This window comes from Miniopterus natalensis, chromosome 13 (genome assembly GCF_054644295.1).
Source record: "Miniopterus natalensis isolate mMinNat1 chromosome 13, mMinNat1.hap1, whole genome shotgun sequence".
NCBI lineage: Eukaryota > Metazoa > Chordata > Mammalia > Chiroptera > Miniopteridae > Miniopterus > Miniopterus natalensis.
This window is the reverse complement of record NC_142093.1, coordinates 433,229-459,735: the sequence shown is the minus strand read 5'-3', so window position 1 is coordinate 459,735 and position 26,507 is coordinate 433,229. Positions and strand designations below refer to the sequence as shown.

The 26,507-nt window shown below is 56.3% G+C and overlaps 1 protein-coding gene across 6 annotated transcripts in view; it reads left to right on the top strand.

Moving 5' to 3' along the window:
- The window catches only part of MYT1L (myelin transcription factor 1 like), a 92,986-nt gene extending 72,087 nt beyond the window's left edge, over window positions 1-20,899 (top strand). For 4 of the 6 annotated variants that reach the window (XM_087823305.1, XM_016199208.2, XM_087823306.1 and 1 more), the window contains 7 exons: window positions 3,356-3,418; window positions 7,931-8,014; window positions 9,120-9,341; window positions 15,844-15,935; window positions 16,782-16,885; window positions 19,214-19,357; window positions 20,179-20,801. In XM_087823305.1, coding sequence (XP_087679431.1) covers window positions 3,356-3,418; window positions 7,931-8,014; window positions 9,120-9,341; window positions 15,844-15,935; window positions 16,782-16,885; window positions 19,214-19,357; window positions 20,179-20,319 — 850 coding nt within the window. In that variant the 3' untranslated portion in view covers window positions 20,320-20,801. Of the gene's footprint in view, window positions 1-3,355; window positions 3,419-7,930; window positions 8,015-9,119; window positions 9,342-15,843; window positions 15,936-16,781; window positions 16,904-19,213; window positions 19,358-20,178; window positions 20,802-20,872 lie in introns of those variants that run through there. The other 2 variants (XM_087823308.1, XM_087823307.1) reach the window with 2 other exon arrangements.
- Window positions 20,900-26,507: the final 5,608 nt, after the last annotated feature.

Genomic DNA, 26,507 nt, shown 5'->3' with positions numbered 1-26,507 from the left:
GTAGGGGTGACCAGTGATGATCCCATGGGGGTCCAAGTAGAACTTGCGTTTTATTGGCAAATAGTTAAGAGAACGGTGTGAGTAGGAAGCATTCTGAGAGGCTCAGGCTCAGGTTTCTTTGATGTCGAGATCTGCCATAGAGCAGGACCCCTGTTTGTTCCTGATGGAGAAGGGCTGATTTAGGAAATCAAGTTTGTGAATGGTCCTGATAATTATTTTTTTTTTAGATTTGGCCCTGATACTGCAAAATTTAAACACACTTATAACTTTTTTATTACAATTTTTCCATCGCCATTCTTAAATGTCTAAACAAGACCAATTTTTCCAGCCAGGTAATAAATTGTGGTACCCAACGTTCTTTTCTTTCTGTTTTATTTAAATCCCAGGGCAAGTGCAGGGCCACGCATGTTTTTGTCTTGAATTTATCCATGAGCAGGCAAGGATAGATGCTAAGATAGTTCATTTGCTTTCTCGGTGGTTTTACCAATAGAACCTTTGGAGTGGAAGAGACAAAAAATACAAAGCATGTGTTCTATTTAACGCACCCTTACCATGGGGCTTAAAATAGACTTGGGCCGCTGTCGTGATAAAGCCTGGCAGCGAGGAGGGCGCTGAATGGGGTGCCCCGCCTGTGGCACCTGAGGGCTTCGGTGCCGAGAACCTGGGCTCCCTGTCGGAGTTCCCATGGAAACCTAGCCACTCCCCTCCACCTCTTCCAGCCCCGGCCCTGCAGCGCATGCTGCTGTTGGATCTTGTCCACGGGGATTCTGATCACCCCACACGGGCCTCCCTTCCTGGAAGAGATGTGCTCTTAGCTGGGTAGCTGCAAATCCAATTTTTGCTACTGGATTTTACATGGCCCCTTTATCAGGGGTCCCGGGGTTGGCTCCATCGGAGAAGCAAAGACCCCTTTGGTTAGATAAGTAATCACTTGTTCACTGACTGCAGAAAGCTGTTTTTGAATGTTGAGATTTCTTAGCTAGGAAATTCACATGTAATTCTAAGAGTTTAAAAAGCCTTACGGTCTTGAACTGTAACGTGCAGGTGAACAGGCAGGGCTGCTAGAGGAAAGAAGGCTGGAAACCGTGTGGCTGCCTTGTGTGGCCCAGAAGCACCGCCCAGAGGTGAGCTTGCGAGCTCTCTCCAGAAACACTGGAGGTGGCCAGTGCCCGGAGCAGAGGGGAGGGGCCCACTGGTCCTGGGTGACCTGATGCTGTGCCCTCCTCCCCACTTAGGACAGACTGGCATTGGCCAGGTGAGGAGGGCGAGTCACAGCCCATTTAGCAATTTCCCGCAGTCGCCAGCCAGCAAGGGGCAGGCCATCTGCCTGACTTGGGACCCTGGAGATAAAACCAGACCCTCTCAGAAAGCAAGGCCTCTTTCTAGGAATGAAAGCTCTGAAAATGAGCCAAATCAGCGTTTTGTTTTTATGGTGATAGAGGACATTGTAAATGCCTCTTTTTCAAATCACGTGATGCATTTGTAAATGGCTTGATCACATTAAAGCTATTTTGAAAATTTTCCTCTTTTGTAACTAGTAAAATCCAACTTTCACTTGTGTGGTTTGGGTTGTAATACCTCACTTAAAACTTGAACAGGCTATGTCAACCTCCCCCTGCCCCCATCAAAAAAGGCAGATGAAAAAATTTATACTCGTGTTAAAATGAATAAATTTTCAATAAATTTGCACTAAGTGCTTAAATAAGGAGTTTAGGATTTTTTTAAGCAAAAAGCCAAGCCAAGTGTGTTTCATTGGCCAGTAGGAAACATTCCTGTTTCTTGATACGTTTTCAAGACAGAAACGTGCATGAAGATAAGCTTCTGTTAGGATGATCTTACTGCCAATAGCCCTCCCCACGTGCGGGCTCTGGGCTTGTCTGTCCACATGAGGTGCCATTTGGAAAATCAGCCATTTAAGTCATTATTTAGAAAATCATTACTTAGCAATTGACAGGACAGTCTTGTGGTCAGACATGAACAGCTATCACCTTAGCATCAGGTCAGCAGATTTCCAGTTGTTTTGATACCTAGATTCTGTCTTAAGCTTCGCATTGTTGTGGCTCAGGCTCCTGTTTTAGAATCCTGACTCCAGGCGTGCGCACCAACGACGCTTCCATTCCCCTGTCACCCCACGACTTTTTAACTCTCACGGCACAAGCCATGGATTCAGCTTTGACCTTTAATACGATATGGCAACTGCCCATTTCTGTACCCTGAGGCCTAGATTTACGTTCCCTTTCTTGGAGCTAAAGGAGAGTTTGACAGTTTCTAAGTACCAAAAGTTGTTGATCCATCCAAGTGTCTAAATACGGCATTCACACAGCCGAACGCAGCCCAGCCTCACGTAGCTCCACTCCGCTACCACTCGTCCAGTTGTGAGGACATCCGTCTGTGAGCAAGTCATTGGCTGGCCTGGTCTCAACACCAGCATCCAGGGAGACGCGCTGAGTGGGAAGCACAGTGGAGTCTCTTAGCAGCAGTTTGCATCTGGTGACTACTTAAAATTTGTGATTTTTGTCCTCAATTTTTACATTTCTGGCGAGAACAATGTTACTCAAGGTGAAAACGACTTTGAAGTACCGTCTAATCATCCTCGAGAGGGCGTCTTTCTGTGGAGGGGAGGAACCGTAAACTCTCTTTAACGGTGGTGTCCCCCTTAGAGCAGTGCGTGTGGTAGTTAAGAAACCGGAGGGTGTTGGCTGGAAGGGCTGAGCAGAGGGAGTGTAGGAGCGAAGTGTGTCAGCCGACTTGCCTGGCTGGTCAAGAGAGGCGAAGGCTCCACTCGAGTCAGTTAAAAGGAACAAGGATTTTAAGGTAAATCAAACCTATGCTGGGCTGAAAGACGGACCTGACGCCCACAGCGAGGTCCACTTGCTGCCGCACTGGAATTTGGGTGAACCAATCAGCAGGGGTGTGGAGAGCCAGCATCGTGGGCCTGTGACAGTTTAGTCCACTGCACATCTGTTCACAGGGAACCTTGCCTCGTATGGGTGCTGGTGAAATAACAGCCCTGCAGGGCCCTGTGCAGCGACTCCAGGAGACGTGGGGTAGGAGCCCGGGTACTGGAGGGAACAGGCCACAGCCAGCAGCCAGGGGCCACGGGTGCTGCATAGAATCGAATCCCAGGCAGTTCCTGGGAGTGTCGTGTTGGGAGGAAGAGGCGGCCCCAGGTCGGCATCTGTGGTGGTGGGTGAGCCCACGTCCGCCAGCCGGGGGGCCTGCGGTTACGTCTCATCCTCATGCAGGGAGCTTAAGCATTGAAGAGAGTTTGCTTTCAGGAGAAATAAGACAGTTAATTGTTCATGGAATTTCATTTATTTCAAGTAAATTGCCCTATTTGTGTTTTGAATTGTAGGTGCCCCACCCCTGGCTGCGACGGCTCTGGGCACATTACCGGCAACTACGCTTCCCATCGAAGGTATGTGGGCACTACGCTTCTGTAAGACCATCCTTCCCCTTACCCCCTGCCCAGGAGGATTGCTGACGCCTTGGCGGGCGCTGAGCCCACTGGGAAATGGGGTCACACAGAGCAGCGCTGCCCTGCGGGGTCCCTGGGGAAGCACGCTCTCCTGGTGCTGACGGTTGCTCTGGACTGGCTCAGTCCCGCCGCTGGCTCCGCCCTCCACAGCAGTGAAAATCAGCAGGTGGTTGTCCTAATTGAAAGAGAAGACCCAGGAAGAGCATGGGATCCCTGAGAACAGTCAGAGAGGCAAGCTAACACCCTGACCGCTCAGGTTTGAGCTCCTAACAGCAGCCGAGCCTCCTGCTTTAGTGCCCTCCCAGAAGCAGAGCGAGCTAGGGCACCAGAGTGACGGTCCACTGCCCGCCGCCCACCCACTGCCCGCCTGAGGAAGGTCCTTTGCCCAGATCTGGCAAGCAGGTCAGCGGATCAGAGATCACAGCCCGTGGCCACCCGAGGGACCACACTCCAGTGGTCAAAGTCAGGTCACTTTCTGGCTGGCTGGCAGGGCCTGTCCCTGGGCAAGTCACAGGCTCTGGGGTCACGCCCCAGCCCTTGGAGCAGCACAGGCCTGCAAGGAGCAAAGCTGGTGCCAGCAAGGACAGCTTTGCGGCTCGGGGACCCTCCCTACTCACCAATGCCAATGTCTCACTCTCAACCAGGGCCCGTGGGTGCTCCCGGCATCGTGAGTCAGATAAGTCTTTGCTGTGGGGGCCCCTGGAGGGTGTGGAACAGACGATGCTTTGACAACCAAAGATGTCGGCAGATGTCACTGGGGGCTCCTGGGGCCACCGCTGTAGGCCAGGAGCTAGAAGAGTGATGGCATCAAGCAGGTTCACCAGGTCCCCAGGTCGCCACTGCATTTTGAATGGAGAACAGTAATTAGAAGTGTAGCCAGAGTGAGATCACTGGTTTAGGGCAAATACAGTAAAACCAGACTTAAGACTCCAGTTAAACATAAACAGTCAGCACATGCTATCCTACTTTGCATCTCACCTTCTCTCAGAAATGTCCTGGTGCTCCTGGGGCCAGAACCTCCAGCGTGTAACACTGTCAGCTCGGCCGAGGACAGGCACTGCGATCACTCCCCTTCCAAATGTCTGCTTCTCTACTGATTTTTTTTGTTGGGCATCATGTGAATTTATTTATGATTTACTATAAACACTTTCATTTAGCCTAGATCTGAGATAGTGAGTATTGACGTAGCATGAACGTGCATGTCGCTCCAGCGTTAACAGAGTGGGAAGTAGCCTGGTTAGGTTTTCAGCACATTGGATGAGTGTGTACAGCCTCCCGAGGCGGTTAGCGTGCTAACTGTTGAGTGGCTTTGATGAAATTTACTCTAGAAGTTGTTTCCCTGCCTAAGGTGTGAGTGGGGTGGACACTGTTAGGCAAAGGCATTGCCCTTGGCCAACAGATCTTTAATTGAGCCCCAGCAAGGGGCAGATGCCAGCACACTTCCCAGGCTGTCAGATGCTGATGTCCAGGAGTTGAAGTAGAAAAGCTTCTTTCAGTGTTGGTCTTTGTTGCCCCTTTCCCAGGAGACAGACTCCCCAGGAAACATGACTGCCTGGGGGTGCTTCAGCCCTTTCCCCTGATGGTGCACATTCACTGCTGCTGAGGACATGCAGCTGCTCCAGCTCCCTCCCAGGAGTGATCCTGGGACCTGGGAAAGTGTCCTCTCCTATGTGGTTTTCAGAACCAAGCTGAACATAGGGAACTTCACCTCTTCTTACACTGGAGGGAACTGAGGCTGAGGGGTCGCGTGGCGGACCTGGAACATCTCGTGCCCAAATGGCCGTGCAGTCAGTCGCTGTGGGAAGTCAGCCCCTGGCCCATCCTGGACGGGGTCTGACCGTGCTTCCATTTCTGTTTTGGTTGTAGCAGTGGTTTTCAGCCTCTGCATCATCTCTGAAACTTTCCAAAGTTAATTCTCATCAGTATTTATTGGCTGACCATGGTGCTCTATCAGGAACACCCACCATCAGGATGCTTTGCCCCCTGACTCCGCCCTTATTCCTGATAAGCCCGGCAAGACCACCAGAAGGCTCGCGTTGTCATCAGGCTATGTCTCATCTCCCTGCCTCAAACAACAAAAACAAACCATTTCTTTGCTTTCCCTAAAGACCCCATGTCCAGGCACCTTCATACTTTCTCTGACCTCTCTCTCCAGGCCAGCTTTTTCCTGCCTTCTGATGGCCTTGTGGCACAGTCCCCCCAGGCCTCTCGCTTCTCTGACTCAGTCGTCCAGTTCTAAGCAGCACAGGCCAGAGCCCAGTTTTGTGCCAGAGCCACGTGTTACAAGTCATTCTGCCACATAAATGCAACCTCCACGGGTCAGGGGCACAGTGGCTTCTCTTTTGCCCTTGGGTTTTGGCTGTGATGACCGGCCTGGCTCCACTTCTGGTCTCGAGGCCCCAAGGCTCACTTCCCACAACCACAGCCTGTGCTGAGAGCCAGCCCTGGCTTTCTGCAGATGCTCCCTGCAGTTGACCCCCTCTGTCGGGAGCTGTGCCGGTAATCCCCCTGAGAAGGCAAGGTGCCCAAAGGTTGACGGCGTTCCCAAATCCTCTGATTTCAAATGAAGATACAGATACTTGATGAGCCCCCATGTCAGTGACAGCAGACTGTGGAGAGTACAGCTCTGTCTAGGAAACTGTTAACCATGTAGAAGGTCATTGCAATGTCAGCCCATAAGCCTAGAACCCAGGGAATGAGTAGGTATTTATCGACCACATCATGTGCCAGAAGCTGAGGAACAGTGACAACCTGGATGCTCCTAACCCCCAGGAAGAGGTCGTCTAAGGGAGAGAGGAGACCCCGAAACAAACAGGACAGATGCAGATATGAATACAGATGGAAACAGGTGTAGCCGCTGAGGCACAGCAGGACAAAGAGGCAGGCTGTGACTGGGCAGGGTGCTGGGTCAGAGAGCAGGGCGAGGCGGCGACGCTGGGCGGAGTGTGCGAGGACAGGCAGGAGTCTCGGGGAGTCGTGGCGAGGACGGGTTTCCAGGCTCAGGGACAGCGTCAGCCGGAGTGCTGTGACAGGAGCAGCCACACTCGGTGTACCCTGATGGCCAGGGAATGACCGGGAGGCGGGCCTTTGGGTACAAGCATACGGGAGGGGCTGCAGGTGACACTTGGTGTCAGGAGTCCTGGGAAACTCATGATGAGGGTTTAGATTCTGTGCTCTCGAGGCACAGCCCAGGTAACAGGGAGGCAGGATGGCTGCAGCACAGAGCATGGGGGGGGCACCGGAAACACTTCAGAGTTAAAGGTGACACCCAGAATGTCCAGAGCAGGTGCCTGGCAGTGACGGGTTGGACAAGCAGCCCGGCAAAGAGAGGCTCTGGGACGGGCTGAAGAGCGGCAGGAAGGGCCACAGGACTCAGATTCCCGGTGTGACTGAAGCCCCCAGACAGGGCGGGTTAATTCTGTTCCAAGTCACTACTTGAGATCCCTGTGGTCCCTGCAGGTCAGAGGGGGAGCGGGAAGGGGACAGAGGTGAGGGGCAGAGTCTCCCTCACATCTGCGGCTCGGACCCCCTGGACACTCGTGGAGGGAAGAGAAGCCCACAACTTAGAAAGGAAAGGCAGCCCCAGCACCAAGAGCCCGTTCTTACCAGGAGCCCTGAGCAATGCTTGGAGCCACCACTCAGCAGCCCAGAGGCAGGTGCTGCCCAGCCCCCACTGGCTGAGGTTCTGCAGCATGAATCTCCACCTCGCTCAAGCCGGAAGTGACATTGTTGGGTTTATATTTGGACCCTAAAGAAGGAATCCCAAATACAGACAAGTTGGGAGTAGAGGATCTGGGGTCACTGAGCACCGTCCGTGCCTGCACCTGGCGGATCCTCGGTTCTGCCCCACAGCAGGCTGGCACTGTGGGCATCTCACCTTGGAGTACAGGCGAGGAAGCTGAGGCTCCACCCAGCGAGCAGTGGCCTGTATGTGGCAGCCACAGGCATCCTCCATCGGTGCCACCTGCCAGCCTTGAAACAGCCCCAATGTTCTCCAGCTGCTGGTTCTGCAGGGAAGCTCCATGGGGGTCAGCAGTGAGCAGTGGTTTTTATTTCCACGCTTTAAGCAAAAAGCAAGAGCTTTTCAGTGTTGGTCAGTGCTTAGTTTTGTTTTCCTGGGATTCCAGTGCTCAGTTGGTGGTAGGGAGAGCTCTTTAGTCCCATCAAGCATGGCAATCAGCAAGGAGTCGGTCGTGTGGAGCCACCAGCCTGAGCATCAAAATGCTGCCCACCCCAGGAACAAGACCCATGGCTGTGGGCCTGGGGACCTCGGGCCACCCTGCACGAGAGATGCTCTGAGAGCCATGTGGGGCTGCACCCAGGAGGACCCTCCCTAGATTTTATTTTTATGCCAGAAGCAGGGGCCCTGGAGAGTAGCCAGAGAGCCCTCGCGGGTGTGGGGAGCCCTGGAACCAGTGTGGGAGGCTTGCTGACCTCAAGTTTCTCCTTCAGCCTTTCAGGTTGCCCAAGAGCAAAGAAGAGTGGCATCAGGATAGCGCAGAGCAAGGAGGACAAGGAGGACCAGGAGCCCATCAGGTGCGCCTGCTGGCGGGGCGGGGTCTGGCGGGGACGCATGGGGGCGCACGTGAGCATCCACGTGGAGGACATGCTTTGTGATGTCAACCAACTGCACGGTCAGACCATCTCAGCCAAAATCTAATCGAATTGCCTAAGTTGTAGGTGGCATAATACCCACCGTCTGATGTTCTGGTAACAACACTGGACACGTCCCTCATCCCCTGGGTGCCAAACGCAGTCTATTTACGGGAAAGGCAGATTCGTGGAAGGTATTAAAATGCAGTATCAGAAGTGAGCATTGTGCTCTGCTTATGACGTCATGTAGTTACACTCAGTCTCAGCAGGACTCGGCCTCTGACCTTTGGGGCCAGAGCCTCAGCCCTCTGGTTCACCCCGGCTTTCCACTCACCCCGGCTTCGCCCTGAACCGATGCCCGGGAGCCTGGGTCTCAGAAATCCATGAGATAGACCTGGTGCTGTCTCCTTGAAATTCCAACCTCACTGAATGTCTATGCAGAAAATCTTTTATTAAAACAAAAACTAATTAAAATAAAAATTATTAAAGTAAATTGAAATATATCAAAATAAATGGGTAATACAAATTCCCTATATCATGTAACTTTACTGTTTAGAAAAAATGCAGGCAAAACCCAGCAGCCTGGGGCCTTGACTCGTGTGCTGTGCCCTGGGCCTCGTGGTGGCCTGTGTGAGAGGTTCAGGAGCACGGTGAGCCTGCTGCGGAGCCTTGGCACCGACTGGTGATTTCCCATTTGCTCCCCAAAGGCCCCTGTGGCCTGCTTTGTGCTGTCACCGTCCCGGGAGCCTCAGTTAAATCCTCTCCTGCTTTAAAATCCCGTCCGTCTGGAACATGGCCCAACAAGCAGATGTTTCCTAGCTCCTGAGAAATGCAGGCTTATGAAATAACCTATTTAATATCCCCGCAGCTCCCACTGGAACTGCGTTTCCCACCATGCAAGCTGGGGTTCTGTCCAAAACTGGAGTTTTCTAAGGGCTCCAGCGTGAGGGGCTTTCTGTGAGGGTGAACTGCACCGTCACCCCACTAGGTGGTGTCGCCAGGTACGGGACAGCCAGGCAGTAAAGTGTGTCTGTCCGTCTGCTCTCAGGTGCCCTGTTCCAGGCTGTGACGGCCAGGGCCACATAACTGGAAAGTACGCCTCCCACCGCAGCGCCTCCGGCTGCCCCTTGGCAGCCAAGAGGCAAAAGGACGGATACCTCAACGGCTCCCAGTTCTCCTGGAAGTCAGTCAAGACGGAGGGCATGTCCTGTCCCACGCCCGGCTGCGACGGCTCTGGGCACGTCAGCGGCAGCTTCCTCACACACCGGAGGTGAGCGCACCTGGCCGGGCCCTTACCGGACGGAGGTGCCCAGGAGAGGGGGTTCGGCTCATCAGTGCAGGTAGGATGGGAGCGCGAGCAGCGCCTCAGTTGTCGCCCGGGCAGCGAAAGTGAAGCCCAGATGCCATGGCACCCAACCAAGGACACTGAGGCTGGGAAGGAAGAGAAGACAGCTTTCCTTTGAAAAGCACCTCCTTCTAGCACAGCCACACATAGGACAGCAGTTAAAAAGGTCCGACCAGGGTCCGCAGCAAGAAACAGGTTGCAGGTACACACAAGAGTCTCTGTAGACTTGGTTACTTGTTTGGGCCCCTTGGGGGAAAGGGCTGGTGTTGGGCGCAGGGCCTCGTGTTGACCGCCTGGGCCAAAGGTAGAGCAGGAAATTCCCAGAGGAGCTGACCAACCCCTCATTTTAATTTGCTTAATATAAGAAGAACCATATGCAGTTAGATGGTCTTAGAAGAAGAGGCCTGTTCTGTTGAATCAAGTTCCCGAGCGGGCTCACTATAGGGGGTCAGGATCACTGGTGTGGGCAAATCACAGGTCAGCAGATTGATGGGCCTTCATGTCCCAGCTTCATGCAGACCAGCTGGGAGGCTGGGAGGAGGAACCAAGGCCTCACACTGACACTGCAGGCACCTGCGCTGAGGGGAGGGTTCGGGGCTGTTCCCTTCTCTGCTGTGTCATGTGCTCTGCACACAGCGAACACCACGCGCATCCAGACTCCACCTGCAGAGCCATGTCCTATACAGGGGAACACGGCTGAGTGCAGACCACAGGAAGGGCGGCGTGCTCAGGGATAGCAGCGCTGAGCTTCATGTTCTCTAAGGACTTTCTTAATTAAGGAAGTGATTCTGCTCAGGTAGAAAATTGAAATGGTACAGATGGAATAAGAGGGGACATCCATGCGTGACCTCAACTCTCAGCTCACATCCCAGGCCAGGCAGCCAGGTCTCCTCTCAGAAAGGGCCCCTGAGCAGAGACTCACATGGACTGTGGCCCCTGTGCAGGCGCACACACCTCCCGGCCCAGCCCCATGCCATCGCTTTTCCCCTCCTACAAATGGATCAGTGTTTCTTATGTGTCCACACAGGGCAGGGGCTGCCAGGTGGCGGGCGTCATCCTGGGATGGATGAACCGCCCTCTGCCCGCTGTGAACTCTGCTGCCTCCTCTCCCCACTGAGAGGGCTCAGGTGCCAGCAAACTGCTAAGTCTCCTTTCCAGGTGTGAGTGGTCCCAGGAGCGACAACAGGCCTCCTGCCACAGACACCACAGGTGTTCCTGCAAACACAGCCTTAGGACCCGCCCTAGAAGCAAAATGCTAGCTTTATGGTTGATAAGCAGTGGCAAATGCTCTCCCAAAGTTCCTGCTTCAACTCTTGGGCTGGGAGTTAACCCAGGACTGTGCAGTGGGCCTTTTCCATGGCCCACATTGCCTCTCACTCACTCTGCACCTGCAGAACCCAGCACGGGGCTTTGGCAGTGCAGGTGTTCAAGCAGCCATAATCATCAGTGAGGCCTACATAGTCACCACCTGTTCCCCGGGGGGGAGCCACGTGGGCAGACGTCTGTACCCAGCCGCCCCGCCCGGTGGGAGGCCCACCCTCTACCCTTGGCCCAGTGGACATCTGTGTCTGCCAGTGAACTTTGGGCCCTCGCTCCCTCTCGTGGCTACAATCGTGGCCTCTTCCACTGAGACCACAGGAACAGATAGAGGACACCAACAGGGGTTCAAGGGTTCAAGCTTCTTTTACTGGAGACCCCGGATGATGAATCCAAATCCCAGCATCGGGAGGGAAGCTTTGAGGGTCTAGTAACCGTGGTCCAAGCTGTAGACGGAACCTGGGACCCGGCTGCCTCAGGACGTTCCTCCGACTATCCTCTGGCCCTTCCCCCAGGACAGTGCCTCCCCTTCCACTTTCTGTGTCCCTCATCCTGCTGCTGGCCAGGTGGCAGGTGGAGGGACCTGGGGGAGCAGCCAGGGCTCCTCCAGACCAGGCAGCAGGTTCTGTTTAGGCAGCACTTGGAAACTTCACACCTCACTTTACAAGACAAGAAGAGAGGCTCCCTGAATCTGATTTCTCTGAGACTTGCCTGGGAGAGAGGGTCAGGGTGGCCCCCCGCCGGGAGTGGAAGCCTATAGGGATGGGGGGCACTGTCGCTCAGGGGAGGCCCGCCCTGCAACGGGGTTTCTGCCCCATTCCACTCTGGCAGCCCTATAGTCCCACCGGGGGAGAGGGAGGCAGGTGATCCTGTGCTTCCCTCGCCCTATTCTCTGGCCGGTGCTTGCCCCTTGTTTCATGGCCTGTGCTCCGCTGGCATGATGTCCCCAGGAGGGGGACACAGCGAGGTCTTGCTGAGGAAGCAGTTGTGCCCTTCGTGAAGGGAGGCATGCTAGCTGGGCTGCACGCCCCTCCTGCACTCAAACCCAGATGAGGAAGCTGGGTCCAGCTAGCGCCCTGACACTCCCCTGACCAGGCTAGCACCGCGGCGAACCCCTGAGGCCAACGGCCCACCACTGTCACCTCTCCTGGTTCTGTCCTCAGGGCCGTATCCTGCACACAGTGGGCCTTGCAGTCCATCGTCACTTGAGAGTTGTGGGTGATTTGAATTCACTGCCCTTTGGAGGCTGGATTCCTGCCGGGTCCAGACTTCCTCGGGGACAGGTCCCCAGGCACCGCCCCATGTTGACCACTGACCGCTGCCCTGAACCAGCTTGAATGGACTGATTCTCACTTTCACCCACCTGTTAGTATCTGACAGAGAGCATCTAGGAGGGAAGAGCTCAGATCCAGCCTCTGTCAAACTGCGGATCCCAAAGTGCCGAGAAGGAGAGGCCACAGGTCATGGCTGTGCCCCTCCTGCAGCTTCAGCCTCCTGGGCGCGGCCAGGGCTTCTGGGCGGGTTCCTGGCAGGCGGCTGACCCACTGTGTTCCACAGGCCTCCCTCCTGAAGCACTTTCACAGCCACCACCTCTCTCTGTCCCCGAGGCTGTGGGGCTGACCTGCTAGGGGTCTTGATTCAGTTAATAATACGAGTTCAGATGTGAGCAGTTAATAATACGAGTTCAGATGTGAGCAGCCACCAGACCTGAGGAGGCCACTCCAGAGCCACTCAGGGACCAGCTGGGGAAGACAAGCTCCGCCTCCGGGCACTTGACTCCTCCATTAGACCCAGGGGGTCTCCTCCATTAGAACCTGTTTCCTCCATACGTCACTGCCACTCGCCCCAATGCTTGGTGGAAGCTGTGTCTGCAACAGTTACGTCTACACGTTAAAAACAAACAGAGATCCTGTGGGCAACGGGGACTGTCTGGACTAAGAACCCAGCTCAGTTAAGAAATATGACCCTAAGCAGCCCTGATGTCACCATCGGCGTGGCCTCCGGCAGCACGGTGCTCCCCCGGGTCTGGGCCTGAAGTCCAAACATAAGGTGGGGGCCCAGGAGAGCATCCTCCTCGCCCTCCAGCTTCTGCCAGGGCCGGAAATCCAGGGAGTCCCTTGGCTGGGGGACGCTTCACTCAGTGTCCGCCATCATCACACAGCCTTGTTCTGTGGCTGTGCCCAGATCCCCTCCTCTTACAAGGACACGAGTCATGGGACAGGGCCCAGCCTAATCCATCAACTTCATCTGGACGTGATGACATCTGCAAGGGCCCCCTTTCCAAATACCAGCCTAGTCACAGGTCCTGGGCGTTAGGACGTCAGCAGGTCTTTGTGGGACACAGCCACCGCGAGGACTAGCGCCAGACTGAGCTCTGACCTCACGAGACAAGCAGAGAGAGCGCGACCATCTCTGTTCTGTCTCTCAGGATGCGGTTCAGTGGTCAGTAGCTGGAAAGTTCATTGTGTGAGCAGGTGGGCGGCACAGGCTCCTGGCCCTGACCGCAGGACTGGATTCCCCTATCCTGTAGCTCCAACATCTGACACTTGGAGTGTCCATTTCCGGGTCTCCCCTTGTCCCCAACGAAGAGCGGCTCTCTCTGCAGACGCTTCCTTTCCTGGACCCGGGCAGCCTGGCCACACCTCGCCGGGTCCCCTGGGCCTCCCTTCCCCTGAGGGTTTCGCCACTGAGGGAGGAGAGGAGAACACAGGTGGTGTGAACAAGGCACTGCCTGGGAGCTGAGGCTCATGCGGGGCTCTCTCGGGTCTGGTTGTTGAACAAGTGTCCAAACCACACGCCCGAGTGGCTCTCAGTACCTGCTTTCCTCCCAGTGGAGAGACACGCACCCCTGGAAATGTCTGCTGCGTGGCTGTTCTCAGCTGTGATGTTCTCCTGAAGGAAGTCACTTTGGGCCCATGGTCTCCGTCTGAACCTTCAGTGGCTTCCCTGGAACCCTCCCTGGAATTCCTGGTGCTGGTGCCTCCTGGCAGATGCCTGGGGCCAGGAGGGCGGGAGGTGCGGGGACGGTTAACTCTTTGCTGCCCAGAACAGAACCACCCAGGACTGAGGTTCTGTGGCTTGTCGAGCCCAGGCCCAGGGCAGCCCTCAGAGATGGTTGCCTTGGGCCCTGGTCTCCGTCAGAACGCCGGTCCCTCCCTGGCGGAGACTGGGTGGACTTCCCCGAGCCGCCACCAGATGGCACTGCGCCTGCACCGGGACCGGCCACCAGGGAGGTCGCAGGCCCGCGGCCCACAGGGTGGGAACCGGCTGCCTGCAGCGTGTTTGCACAAAGCATCCTTCCCGGCCCGTCTTTGTCTCTCAACCCAGCTCCCACCTCTAGCTGACGCCCTACATGCCTGAGATGACGCCCTCGTTATTTGTCATCCTAGCTCGGAGTTTTACTAACTGACAGCTAAGGGAAGCCACAGACGACTCAAGTTGGCTCAGCCTCGGCATGGGCCCAGGGGTCTGTGTTTGACGGTTTCCAGGCCTGGGAGCCCCCTGAGCCCTTGCCTTGTGCTTGCTTTTGCTTTGTGCACACTCCTCTTCATGATCTTCCCGTGCCTGTTCTGTCCTTAATTCTGGTCTCAGGCAGGAGGCCTCGGGGGGGTGTGGGGGCACCTAGTGTGTGGGACATTCGATGGGCACCCACTGCTGGAACCCTCAGACCTGTCTGCAGGTGCGGCCTCCGAGGACAGAGAACAGGCCTTAGCAATGGCAGCCCAGCTGAGTAGAAACTGAGAGATATCTAAGGGTGCAAACGATCCCAGAGCCTTCGGCCCAAGTGGAACAAGTCAGCTCAGGAAACACCATGAGATGGTCATTGGACAGACAGCCCCAAGGGGAAGGCAGGGCTTGGGGTGCTGGTGTCCAGTCCCCTCAGGAGACGACTCGACTCCTGGGGCCCTCAGTGCCTTCCTGCCCCCACCCACGGTGCCATCAGGGGTCCCAAAACCCCCTGCTTCCGGGCATTTTATGCGGGGGTTGACCTCAGGGAGGGAGAGGGCTGGACGGGGCTAGTGAAGTCCCTCTGGGTTGAAGGCCCACTGCCTGTCCCCTGTGAATCTAGAAACACTGTTGGCTAAGTTCTGGGAAGAGCAACAGATCCGGTGACCACTGACCTCACGGACAGTCTCTGCAGGCCCTAGACCCAGCACCATGCAAGCGAGGCAGCGAAGCCGACACCCAGAGCTCCGGGGTGAGGTGCCAGCAGCAGGGAGGCTCGGCCCTCAGAACAGCTCTACCTGTCAGCACCTCCATCAGAAGGTCCGTCAGAAGGGTGTCTGCAGAGACTCAGGCGGCCTCCGGATGCTGATGTGGGCACTAAATAGACTTGCCGATAACCGTGTGGCCTGCGCTGTGAGCCGCCGCGCTGCGGACAGTCCCTGCGGCGCTGAATACAGGGCGAGAGCACAGCTGTCGGCAGGAAGGGCGTAAACGCGCGCACGCTGCCGCTTCGGCTCGCTGACTTGGTGCGCCGGGCGCCCCCGGCCACGTGCGAGGGTCTTGTGTGGAACCTCATGCCGCAGCCAGTGCCGGGGTGAGGGCGACGGGGCCAGGCTGGCCCTGGAGGAGCTGGGTGCAGAGCGCTGTGAGCAGGTGCAGTGAGAGGAGGCCGGGAGGGGGCGGCCGCCTGAGAAGACCGCTGTCAGCACGCCGACCAGCTCGCAGGAGACAGTCGGAGTCAGATCCTTCATTTGGTGATATTGGCACCAGTTTTGAAGCTTGTAGGTAGGAAAACAATATACTTCACAGTGACCTCCTCAGGGAGCAGGTGGGTCCAGGTGGGTGCGGATCCGCCCTGAGAGGAAGACTGACTCTGGGCTGTGGCTCATGACCTGCTCCACTCTGTGTGCCTCAAATTCAGTTTTAAATTCAACACTTGCGTAAGTGTGACACTTTCCATGATCAGGAAACAGTCACTCCACAGACATTTCGGTGCCCCCCCCGCCCTGCTGCCGGGACCTAGGCCACGCTGCACCCTGGGTGGTGTCCACGCACGTCCCCAAGCTGCGGGCGGCCTAAGGAGATGACACAGTGACTGGCCTCGCTCATAACTGTGTCCGCTCCTGAGACCCATGACTGACGCCATCTCATGTCTCATCCCCAGCTTGTCTGGCTGCCCACGAGCCACGTCAGCGATGAAGAAGGCAAAGCTGTCTGGAGAGCAGATGCTGACCATCCGACAGCGGGCCAGCAACGGTAACCCCCAACCCCGCCACCGAACCACCCCCGCCACCCCCATACCACCCCCCCACACACCAACACCCCCACCAACACACCCCCACACCCCCACACCCACACCCACACCACACTCGGGACAGGCCACAGCCACAGCCCGGCGCTCGGTCCTCTGGCTTCACCATAGCTGAGCACAGCTGAGACCCATGTTTCTTTGAGACAAAGTGGGACAAGTTCTGTCCCTTTCAATAAAGTCCATGAACCTGGAGAGCAGTCCTCCCCAGAGCACCCCTTCACCTCTCACCAGGGTCGCAGCCAAAGCCACAGAGGCCCCACACCAGGGGTTCTAGCGTTTTCCCCAGAACCCCCTTTGTGCCTCTGCCCCCATCTGTCCTCGGGGGAGCAGAGCCCGGGCCTCTCCACTCTGCCCTCAGTCTGAGCTCCCAGGCCGGTGATCCTGATCCCAGGGCTGCCCCCCGATGGAGTGGGGGGGATGTGCTGGCCTCCAGGACACTGCGATTCCCTCTCTGAACTCGCCCACTGCTAGAAGTGGTTTGTAAACCCCAAGTCAGTACTCCAGGCTGCCCACGGCCACTCACAAACGCAGAGCCCAGGCGAGCTTGCGTCTCCCTGGAGGCGTGTTCCCAGCCCGCGGAGGGTCACCCTCGGGGGGGTAGCCACTCGGAACTGGGGTCTGCGCGCCCGGCTGATTCTGTCTGGTTTTAGGCGCCTTGATTGTAAGGAGGGCAGTGGTCAGGGACAGAAGGACACTCAAACGTGACCGTTTCTCTAAATAAGAGAACTAGGAATTCCCGCGGTGTTTTCCCAGGCGCAGCTCTAACCCGCTCGCTCCTTTTGCCGTGACAGGGATCGAGAACGACGAAGAAATCAAGCAGCTGGACGAAGAGATCAAGGAGCTGAGCGAGTCCAACTCGCAGATGGAGGCCGACATGATCAAGCTCCGGACCCAGGTCAGCCTGAGCCGCACCGTCGCCTGTGCTGGGCGCCAGGACCGGGCGGAGGGCCAGCGCCAGGAGGCGGACGCCCTCCTGCTCCGCTCCTTCCTCCTGTATCTTCCCCACGTCTGGTCGGCTGCTGCGGTTTAGTGGCAGCGTTGCTGGAGCCAGGGGCCGTCAGCCGCCTGGTTGTTGGGTTTGTGTTGGATGAGTGGCCATTCCCAGGGTCACCTGCTTCTTCAGTGATGCAGCCGCGTCCTTTCCTGGAGGCCACGTGGGGCTCACTCTCGCTACTCCTGCTCCCAGAGCTTTAGACGGGATGCCCGCTCCTCAGGGCAGGGAGGCTGTGTCCCCATGTCCCCGTGTCCCTGTGTCCGAGGTTCCAGGCCCCAGGCAAGGCCTGCACAGGCACCCGGAAGCCTACGGGGAGGGCTGCAGGGCCTCACTGAGCACCTACGAGATGCCTGGTGGCAGGGCTTGGCTCAGGTGGTCCCACTCGGCTTACGAGCCCCCTTTTCTGGCAGGAATGTGAGACGACCAAATCAGCCGAGATTCATTTGGGTCAGATAGGAATACGCCCTCCTGTCCTACGGTGCTCGTGCGGTGAGGGTCCTAGTCAGTCCCTCCAACAGTACCTTTCTCACCACCCTGAGGAGGCAGAGTCCCGTATGTCCAGGGGGCTTAAGCACACTGCCCGCCAGGCTTACCATCCCTGTCCAGGACGGCTCCCTGTGTGTCGGTCATTGGGATGGAGCTGCTCCCCTCCGGCCCCCATGAGCTTGCCCTGCTGCCAATAAGGCCTGGACACAGAGCCCGGCCCAGGGACAAGGGGTGATGCTGTGCCCCCTTGATGTGGCCTCCCAGGGACTTGAGACGCACAGAGCAGTCCCTGCGAGCTCCTTGTGCGAGCTTGCGTCCGCCCAGCTGTTGTCGTTGCTGTGTAGCCATCACTGCCCACCTAGGGCTTTCTGATGTCTCCTGTGAGTATTTGCTCCTGGCGGCATCTGTTTATATCCAGGATCAAAAAGGAGCGTTAAGGATTCACGTGTGTCTGGTGAGAGGTGACGCCAGGTGAGCTGTGGGTGGCACCTCTGCTCCCAGAGATAAGCCCACCGTCCTGAGGTAGAGGGAACATGCTGCGCCAATGCCTGTGCTCTGCATTTTAGGGCCAGATGGGGAGCTGCAGGTCAGGTGAAGTCCAGGCCTGGGGCCGGTCAGGCTGCCGCAGCCCAGTCCTCCAGAGCAGACGGGCGCTCCTGCAGAGCTCACAGAAACAGCTGTGCGGAACCTGGACGAGGTCCTCACCTCTCCACTGCCTGTCACTGTCTGAGGTCCTGGGGCTGCAGTCTAGCCCTCAAGGCCCGGAGCCCCCTGGGCACCTTTGCCTCCTAATCCAGAGATAATGTCACAGTCCCCTCCCTGCTTCTGGAAAATGCTGGAAGCTGGTGGTCCTGCCCCCACCCTCCCCCCACCCGCCTTCAGCAACACTGTGAGGGGAGGGACACACCACCCTGTTTGTCCAGGCTGACTGGGGTGAAGACAGCTCTCCCAGGGGTTCCCAGCCGCAGGAAACAGCATAGCAAACACAGGCTTGTTTGAGGCAGGGCGGGTGGCTGGCCCGCGGGGTCGTGAGCACAGGCCTCTGCGAGCAGTGCTGGGACCCAGTTCACCTGAGCTGCATGGGTGGGCAGCTCCCGCCCCATCTGTGCGGTGGGCCCTGGGAGCAGGGGCCGGCTGCTGCAGGCGGAGGCCGCAGGCACCACACCACAGCCCTGACCACATGTTCTCTCTGGGCCATCAGAGGGCAGAGCAGGCCGGGAACGCAGTGGCCTTGACCTGGTCAGGAGTGTCACTGCTACTGAGGGAGGTGACAGTGACAGGCCTCAAACACATTAACATGGGAGGACTCCTCTGGCAGGATTAGATTCAGGCTGAAAAAGAAGTATTGGCAGGAAGTCATAAACACTGCCCCGAACAGTAATGCCGTCCATCAAAGCGCAGAGAGAGCAGGTCCGGGAGGAAGCAGCTGCCAGGTGGTGACCGGGCACGAGGACAGCGAGGCCTGTGGATCTGAGCCCCAGTCCACATGGCCCAAGAGCCACCCCTCTCCGCCTTAGTCCAAGATCCCTCCTCAGAGAGACGAGCCGCCCCAGTCCAGTCACCACCTTTGCACTTGTCACAAGTCAAAAGTAGGAAGGCCACACCCTTAGAATGACAAATCCTTAACTTTGAAGACTTTTTATTAAGCAGAGAGGTCCTTTCCTTGCATTGGTAGGCTTATCCCTCCCTGTGGGAACGACGCACTCGCCTTGTGTCACAGGTCCACACGCCTGTGCCTTTCAGATCACAACCATGGAGAGCAGCCTGAAGACCATCGAGGAGGAAAACAAAGTGATAGAGCAGCAGAACGAGTCCCTGCTCCACGAGCTGGCCAACCTGAGCCAGTCCCTGATCCACAGCCTGGCCAACATCCAGCTGCCACACATGGTGAGTGAGTGAGGGAGTGAGGGAGTCCCTGCTCCATGGCCCACCTGAGCCAGTCCCGGATCCACAGCCTGGCCAACATCCAGCTGCTGCACATGGTGAGTGAGTGAGTGAGTCTCTGCTTCATGGCCCACCTCAGCCAGTCCCGGATCCACAGCCTGGCCAACATCCAGCTGCTGCACGTGGTGAGTGAGTGAGTGAGTCTCTGCTCCATGGCCCACCTCAGCCAGTCCCGGATCCACAGCCTGGCCAACATCCAGCTGCTGCACGTGGTGAGTGAGCGAGTGAGTCTCTGCTCCATGGCCCACCTGAGCCAGTCCCGGATCCACAGCCTGGCCAACATCCAGCTGCTGCACGTGGTGAGTGAGTGAGTGAGTGAGTCTCTGCTCCATGGCCCACCTGAGCCAGTCCCGGATCCACAGCCTGGCCAACATCCAGCTGCTGCACATGGTGAGTGAGTGAGGGAGTGAGGGAGTCTCTGCTCCATGGCCCACCTGAGCCAGTCCCGGATCCACAGCCTGGCTAACGTCCAGCTGCTGCACGTGGTGAGTGACTGGGAGTGTGAGGCCGGTGTTGGTGGCCTGCTCAGTGCACCGTGAAGGAGATTGTGTCTGTGACTGCTCGCGGTGACCTCCCGCCATGGCATTACCTGCTCGGGCACTGGTGGGGCTGGTCAGGGCACCCTGTAGACTCAGATTGCCCTGAGGAGGCCTTTAAGTGTGATGCAGACAGTGGCCCTAGGCGGTGGTGCTGTTTTATGCTGATGTGAATATCCTATTAAGAAAGTAAAGGTTGTGTATGAACTACTATTTAATATCTCGTAGGACCCAATCAATGAACAAAATTTTGATGCATACGTGACTACTTTGACGGACATGTATACAAATCAAGATCGTTATCAGAGCCCAGAAAATAAAGCCCTCCTGGAAAATATAAAGCAGGCTGTGAGAGGAATTCAGGTCTGACCAGCTGCTGCAGTGGCTGTAGTGGCGGAATTGCTAGAAAGGACGCCTGTCTCCTGCCGCCCCTGCCCGAGCGAGCCCATGCTCCTCTGTCTGAGACGTGTCATGCTCACGAGACTCACCGATCTCGCGTCTTGCTTTAACGATAGCACCTGCAGATAGCTTTGGATACATTCACATTTTGTACGTTTTCATATCAGCTGGCATAGTGTGATTCTCCGTGTAATGTCTGTAGCTGCTGATGTATGCACACTTGGGGGGAGATGTGTTTCTGAGGAGGTAAGCTGATCCAAGTAGAGTGCAAACCCTTTTTAATGCTTTAGTGATTAAATGTTTTAGTATTCTGAACTGAAATGGACAAAAATCAAAACAGCTTTGAATGACCACGAGGCGGCCGCGGCCACGTGATCACCGGCCCCGTGCGGGAGGATTTTATGGAATTAAGAAATACATTTTGTGTGCATATTGTTTCATAGCAAGAATTGTTTGCAAAAAATGCTTTATTTTTGAACAATGCTTGGAAATATTATGTGATTTTTTTGTTTGTTTGTTTTAGGAGGATGGTGTATGGTGGGGGCAATAAGTGAGGTTTTTTGCATTCATTCCAAGGAAATGGCATATGGACTAACTGTAAGAAATGAGATAAGTAATTTATTGTAAGACAACATCAAGCCATGGAAACTTGGCAGAAGACTCAAAGCAGCTTAAACAGCACTTTTTAATTAGCTCCTGGGCGTTGCATGGTGAGGCCGTGGGACTGCAGCGCAGACGGGCCGGTAGAGGCGGTGCCGCGAAGATTCCCTCTTCCATCCCCGATACGCTCCGGAGCAGCCTTCCCGCCGCCCGGGCCTCCGGCCTCTGAACTGTCCCTACTGCAGTGAGGCTCGTCCAGCGGAACCGTGTGCTTTCATTTGAGCTCCAAGGTCGCTTACGAGTATTTATTCCCCTCCCACTTTAAAACTCTTGTCACCGTCATCATTTACATCTGGGGCGTAAAGAGAAACGATCTGTGAGTCTCGAGTCTCTGGACTGAATTTTCTGCTGGATTCAGTGGCACAGCTGCTCAGTACAGTGTCTCCCCACCCCGCCCCGCCCCAACTTAGGCTTTGGGTGACATTTTGTCGTCTTCAGAGCTCTCTTGCGATGACCTCGTGCCCTACCTGTCGTGGGAGAGCAGCTGGCCACAGAGCGTTTGCGTGGCCTGTTGTCTGAGGCGTCCTGAGCTGTCCTGCGGACGAAGGCAATCAGATAGGAGTCATGGATGTACTTCAGCACTTTCTCCATACACGGGTCACCCCGACGCGTCTGAGCCCTGGAGCCCGGCTCGTGTCCCCAGCTTGTGTCCCCGACGGCCGCACTAGGTGTATGCACAGCAGAGCCCACGCTGACCACGCTGCCCCCTGAGCGGGCCTGGACGTGTCTGTTCTCGGTGCTGGCTGACGTCAGAGCATCGCTTCCTTCCATGTCTGGATGTTATGCAGGAAGTACAAGAGTACTTTAAAATTTTGTTATGAAAAAAAGATGGGTTTTGTAAAAATAAAATAAAAATATTTTTAGCAGAACAGGACTTACAGGGTCATTGTCCCCACAACGTGCCAGTCGACTGTTTGCACTCGCCTTGTCCTGCGTGTCCGTGCGGGGCTGTGCGGTCTGCGCCCGCGGCTGACCCAACGAGGCACTGAGGGTCCCCAGCACAGTGCTCAGCCTCTGCGCACGTGTGTCAGCCACATCCCAGCGGCACTTTATATGCTCTCTGTACAGACGCTCCGTTTTCCACAAGGACTCCAGTGACGAGCCGGGAGAGGGTGACGTCATTACTTGGGGCTCCAGAGACGCCCGCTTTCTGTTAGCGAGTAGTCGTAGCTGCCATGCTCAGAATCGCCTCCGAGAGCTGACGCCAGGTGCTCGGGCACCTGCCGCCCCCCCCGGGCCGGCCGCCAGCCTGCCGCCCGTAGCACCCCCGCGTCGTGTGTGCAGCTCCTCTGCCTGTCGTGATGCTTCTGTAGAGTAATAGGTAGTCTCGGTTTGGGTTCTCGTTATCGCCTATGTACAATGAAAGGGGTTCCAAGCACAAGTCTGCTGCTCATCCCACGTGGGTAATGCTATCCCATCAGTACCGTGACTGTCACATGGGTCACAGCGTGTCATTAGAATGCCGACCTTCATAGGGAATTATTGTGACTCATCAGAGCTTATTTATTATAACTTATGGTTCATGTTCACTTCTGAGTTAATTTAAGTGATCATTTACGAAGACAGAATTTTGTATAATATTTATTGTGCTCTGTGGACTGAAGTTTGGTTTATTTTTGTACTACACGGCATGGGTTTGTCGACACTTTAATTTTGCTATAAATGTGTGGAATCACAAGTTGCAGTGATATTCATTTTTAAATTGTGGACTTTGTACAAATTTTGTCATGCTGGATGTTAACACATCTTTACTCCGAATAAAAAGTGTTGCCACATTTGTAGCACGATGATCTCCGACCAGGGTGTGCGTCTTCTCTCGCGGCCGCGGGGCGTCTGGGCCCCAGGGGTCCCCGGGCGTAACGTGGGGGTTGGCGCTCCGCTCAGCGGCCTCGCTGGCCCTGGCTGTCTGCACGAGGTCCCCCGGGTCAGGGACACTGCTCAACACCCTGTGCTCGTCACGGGCACGACGCTGACACTGTTCAACTTGCCCCCAGCCCAGGAGTTCCAGGTGGACCAGCCCGTCCCGTGCAGAGCTCCCCTCGCCTGGCGGTGCGAGGCTCACTCTGCCGGTCTTCGTCACCGCCCGTCCCTCCAGCTTCCCAGCAGCTCCCGGCCTGCCTTCTCCTGAGCAGACGTTTGTGACGGGCCCGACGTCCCCGAGCTGGCTCGTCTCTGCCGCTTCCCAATGGCTCGGCTTCGAGGCTGAGGCCCTGTCCTCAGCATCTCCTTCAGGGACACTGTGACTGGTCCCCTGGGTGCTTCACCAGCGAGGACCACCCCTGAAGTTTAAATCACCCCTCAAGTAGGACTTAATGACAACTCCCGACTTTCTATCACTTATGTTAGTAAAAGCCACCCTTTAAAAATTGCAGAAATAGCCCAGCCAGCATGGCCCCGTGGTTGAGCATCGACCTAGGACCCAGGAGGTCATGGTTCGATTCCCGGTCAGGGTACCTGCAGGGTTGGGGCTCGATCCCCAGTCGGGGGCGTGCAGGAGGCAGCCGATCAATGACTCATCATTGATGTTTCTCTCCCTCTCTCTCTCCCTTCCTCTCTGAAGTCAATAAAGATACATTTTAAAAAATTAAAAATAAAGAATAAAAATAAAGTTGCAGAAATACTCTATAATAGACACAATGCCCCGAATACAGAATTTGCAGAAGAGGCCCCATCATCATTAAATCCAAAATGCATGCCCAGTGGTCTTCCCCCTCGAACACCTGCTCAGCCCGGTTGGAGCTGGGGGAGTCAGGCAGAGGGGGACCCTTAGGACCCTGCCTCGTGGTCTCCAGACAGCAGGTGCAGAGCCTCGTCACCTTTCAGTCACATGACACCCAGAGTCACTGGTCACTGAATACATGGTACAGCCTTGGAACAAAATGGGAGAGTGAAGATCCAATCCCACCCTGAAAATACAGCAGGATACGGGGTGCCGGGCTGCACGCTGCCCCCCCCCCCCCAGGAGTGTCCTCACTGAGAAGGGACGCGGCCAGAGACCTGCCCGGTCACCTACCTGAGCCCCAGCCTCGGAGAAGGGAGGTTAGGGAGGAATGCACACCCCTCGCCCGCGAAGTCCTTGTTGCTGAAGAGCTGGGGGTGTTTCCTGGGGCCTGAAGCCCTCAGACCAGGGAATGCGGGCCAGTGAGCATGGTGGCCCTGCAGGACCCCTGGCTGGGCTTGTAACTAAGCGCAGCCAGCGACCAAGAAAGGCACTGGGCCTTATCGCCAGGCGCACCTCCCGCTCGCACAGACACCAGGAAACGCGTCACTCAGACCATCAGGGGCATCCCGGCCGACTCCGACCCTCCGCTCGGTCAGAGAGCAGGACAGATGGACAGCCAGGTTTGTGTCCTCAGGATCTCTTTATGCTCCGAGGTGCACCCATTCCTCCCTGAGACGTGACCCAGGGGGCTAGTAACCAGAGGCAGGAGGAAGGGAAAGGGCCCGGGAAGAGCCGTGGACCAGGAGACTGAGCCTGCGGGGGAGCAGAGCCCGGGCTCCTGCCAATGCCTGGAACCAGGCGGCCAGGAAGCCAGGCGGCCAGGAGGCCAGGTGGTCAGGAGGCCAGGAGGCCAGGCGGCCAGGAGGCCAGGAGGCCAGGAGGCCAGGAGGCCAGGCGGCCAGGAGGCCAGGAGGCCAGGAGGTCAGGAGGCCAGGAGGCCAGGCGGTCAGGAGGCCAGGCTCCAGGCTCCAGGCTCCAGGCTCCAGGCTCCAGGCTCCAGGCTCCAGGCTCCAGGCTCCAGGCTGGGCTGCACCAGGGGAGGCAGCTCTCCTCGCACCTTTAGCAGTTATCGTCACATTAGCCACTGACCTGACTCAACCTTTTTTGTTAAATTGTCTAAAAAGCAGAAGGTGGGACGGTTTCCTCCGTGAACCAGGAGTTACTTGTAATTGATATTTTCACCGCAGAACTTGAGATTCATGCCCGTGGAAGACATGTTGGCCGAGAGGCGATAAACATGGATTTAGGAAACTGGTTTAGATCTTATTTAACGGGAGACTTACCACTTCCAGATTTTGATAGAGTGTGGTCCCTCTTACCCTCTACTACATGCTAACACACACAAGTTCACTTTTCTAGAAACATCCGTGTCTGTGACTGTGAGTCCTGGGGTGGCCCTGGGTCCGTGGCGGGACCCGGGCGACAAGCACTGGACATCTGGCTGGAACAGCAGACGCAGGACGCCCTCCCGCTGTGTCTGCCAGGAGAGACGGGTAAAGGCCCCGAAGCCTTTCTCCTCCTGCCTCCTCTCTCTCATTAGTGACTATTGGGAATTTGTGTTCCAGTCTTATTTTCTTGTGTAATATTCTTCTAATTCAGTGATTTACATTAAGGCGGTTCAGAAGCCTGGTGCCGAGAGTGGGGGGTTGTAAGGACCCACTTGATGCTGTTACCACCCTAACATCAATCGAGGTCCAAACGGCGTGAGGGTGGGAGCACCCGGCCAGTCAGCTCTGCCGCCCGGGGCCTGGCATCCGGAGGCAGCCTCCGTTTCCCACACTTACTAGAATGCTACGTGTCCCACTGGAATAAATGGTTGTGTCCCCCAAATTTCACATTTTGAAACCCCACCCCCAATATGAGAGTGGCAGGGGGTGGGGACTTTGGAAGGTGATAAGGTCACAAGGGTGGGGCCCCCATAATGGAGTTAGTGCCCTTGTCACAGAGACGGGAGGGTGCAATCCCGCCCTCTCCCTCCCCCTCGCTCCCACCCACCAGCCCCGGGAGGACGCTCGGGAAACTCGCCCTCTGCAGACCTGGAAGCCGCCCCTCGCCGGACCCGGGACCAGCTGGCGCCACAGCCGTGAGTAGGAAATGCCTGCTGCTCTGCCCCAGCCTGTGGTGCCCTGTTACACAGCCCAAGCTGACGGACACAGAGCTTTTAACGTCAGAATCACAAACGTGGACTTTCTCCTCGACACAGGACCATTGGCCTCCGCTTCTGAGGGTTGATGGTGACCCTGAAGACAAGGGTCTGAGAAGAAAGCGCCCAGAGCCTTAAAACAGCCACAGGCTTCTTGCAACAATAGACAAGTTTCCCTTTCATTTGACTCTGGGCCACTCCCAGCCTTCTGTGCGGAAACGCTCATATGATACAATCTCATCGCCGATTTGGGGTTGAGCTGGGACGTGGGAAGAGGTTTGGGATAAGTAATAATCCAGTTGGATTGCGTTTTTTCTTTTTTTACCACGTAACAGAAGTTTTTTCCTGAGCATAGACCTCGAAGGCAGTGAAGAGGGAACTAGATTTGTCACAGAAGGTTCTAGAAATAAGAGGCTAACCTGCACAGGTGTTCCCCGCTCCCTGCCAGCTGTACCTGCTGGGACCACCTTCCAGAGGCCTCTGGACTTGGTCCCTGGAGCTGCTCTCTGGCCCTGGCCCTTGCTGGTTTCCACCCTCACGTGACCAGGTGTGTCCGTCGCCACGTGAACAGCCAGACTCCCGCTCCCTCTTCCCGCCACCAGCGTGGGCGCCTGGGCAGCTCAGCGCGAGGCT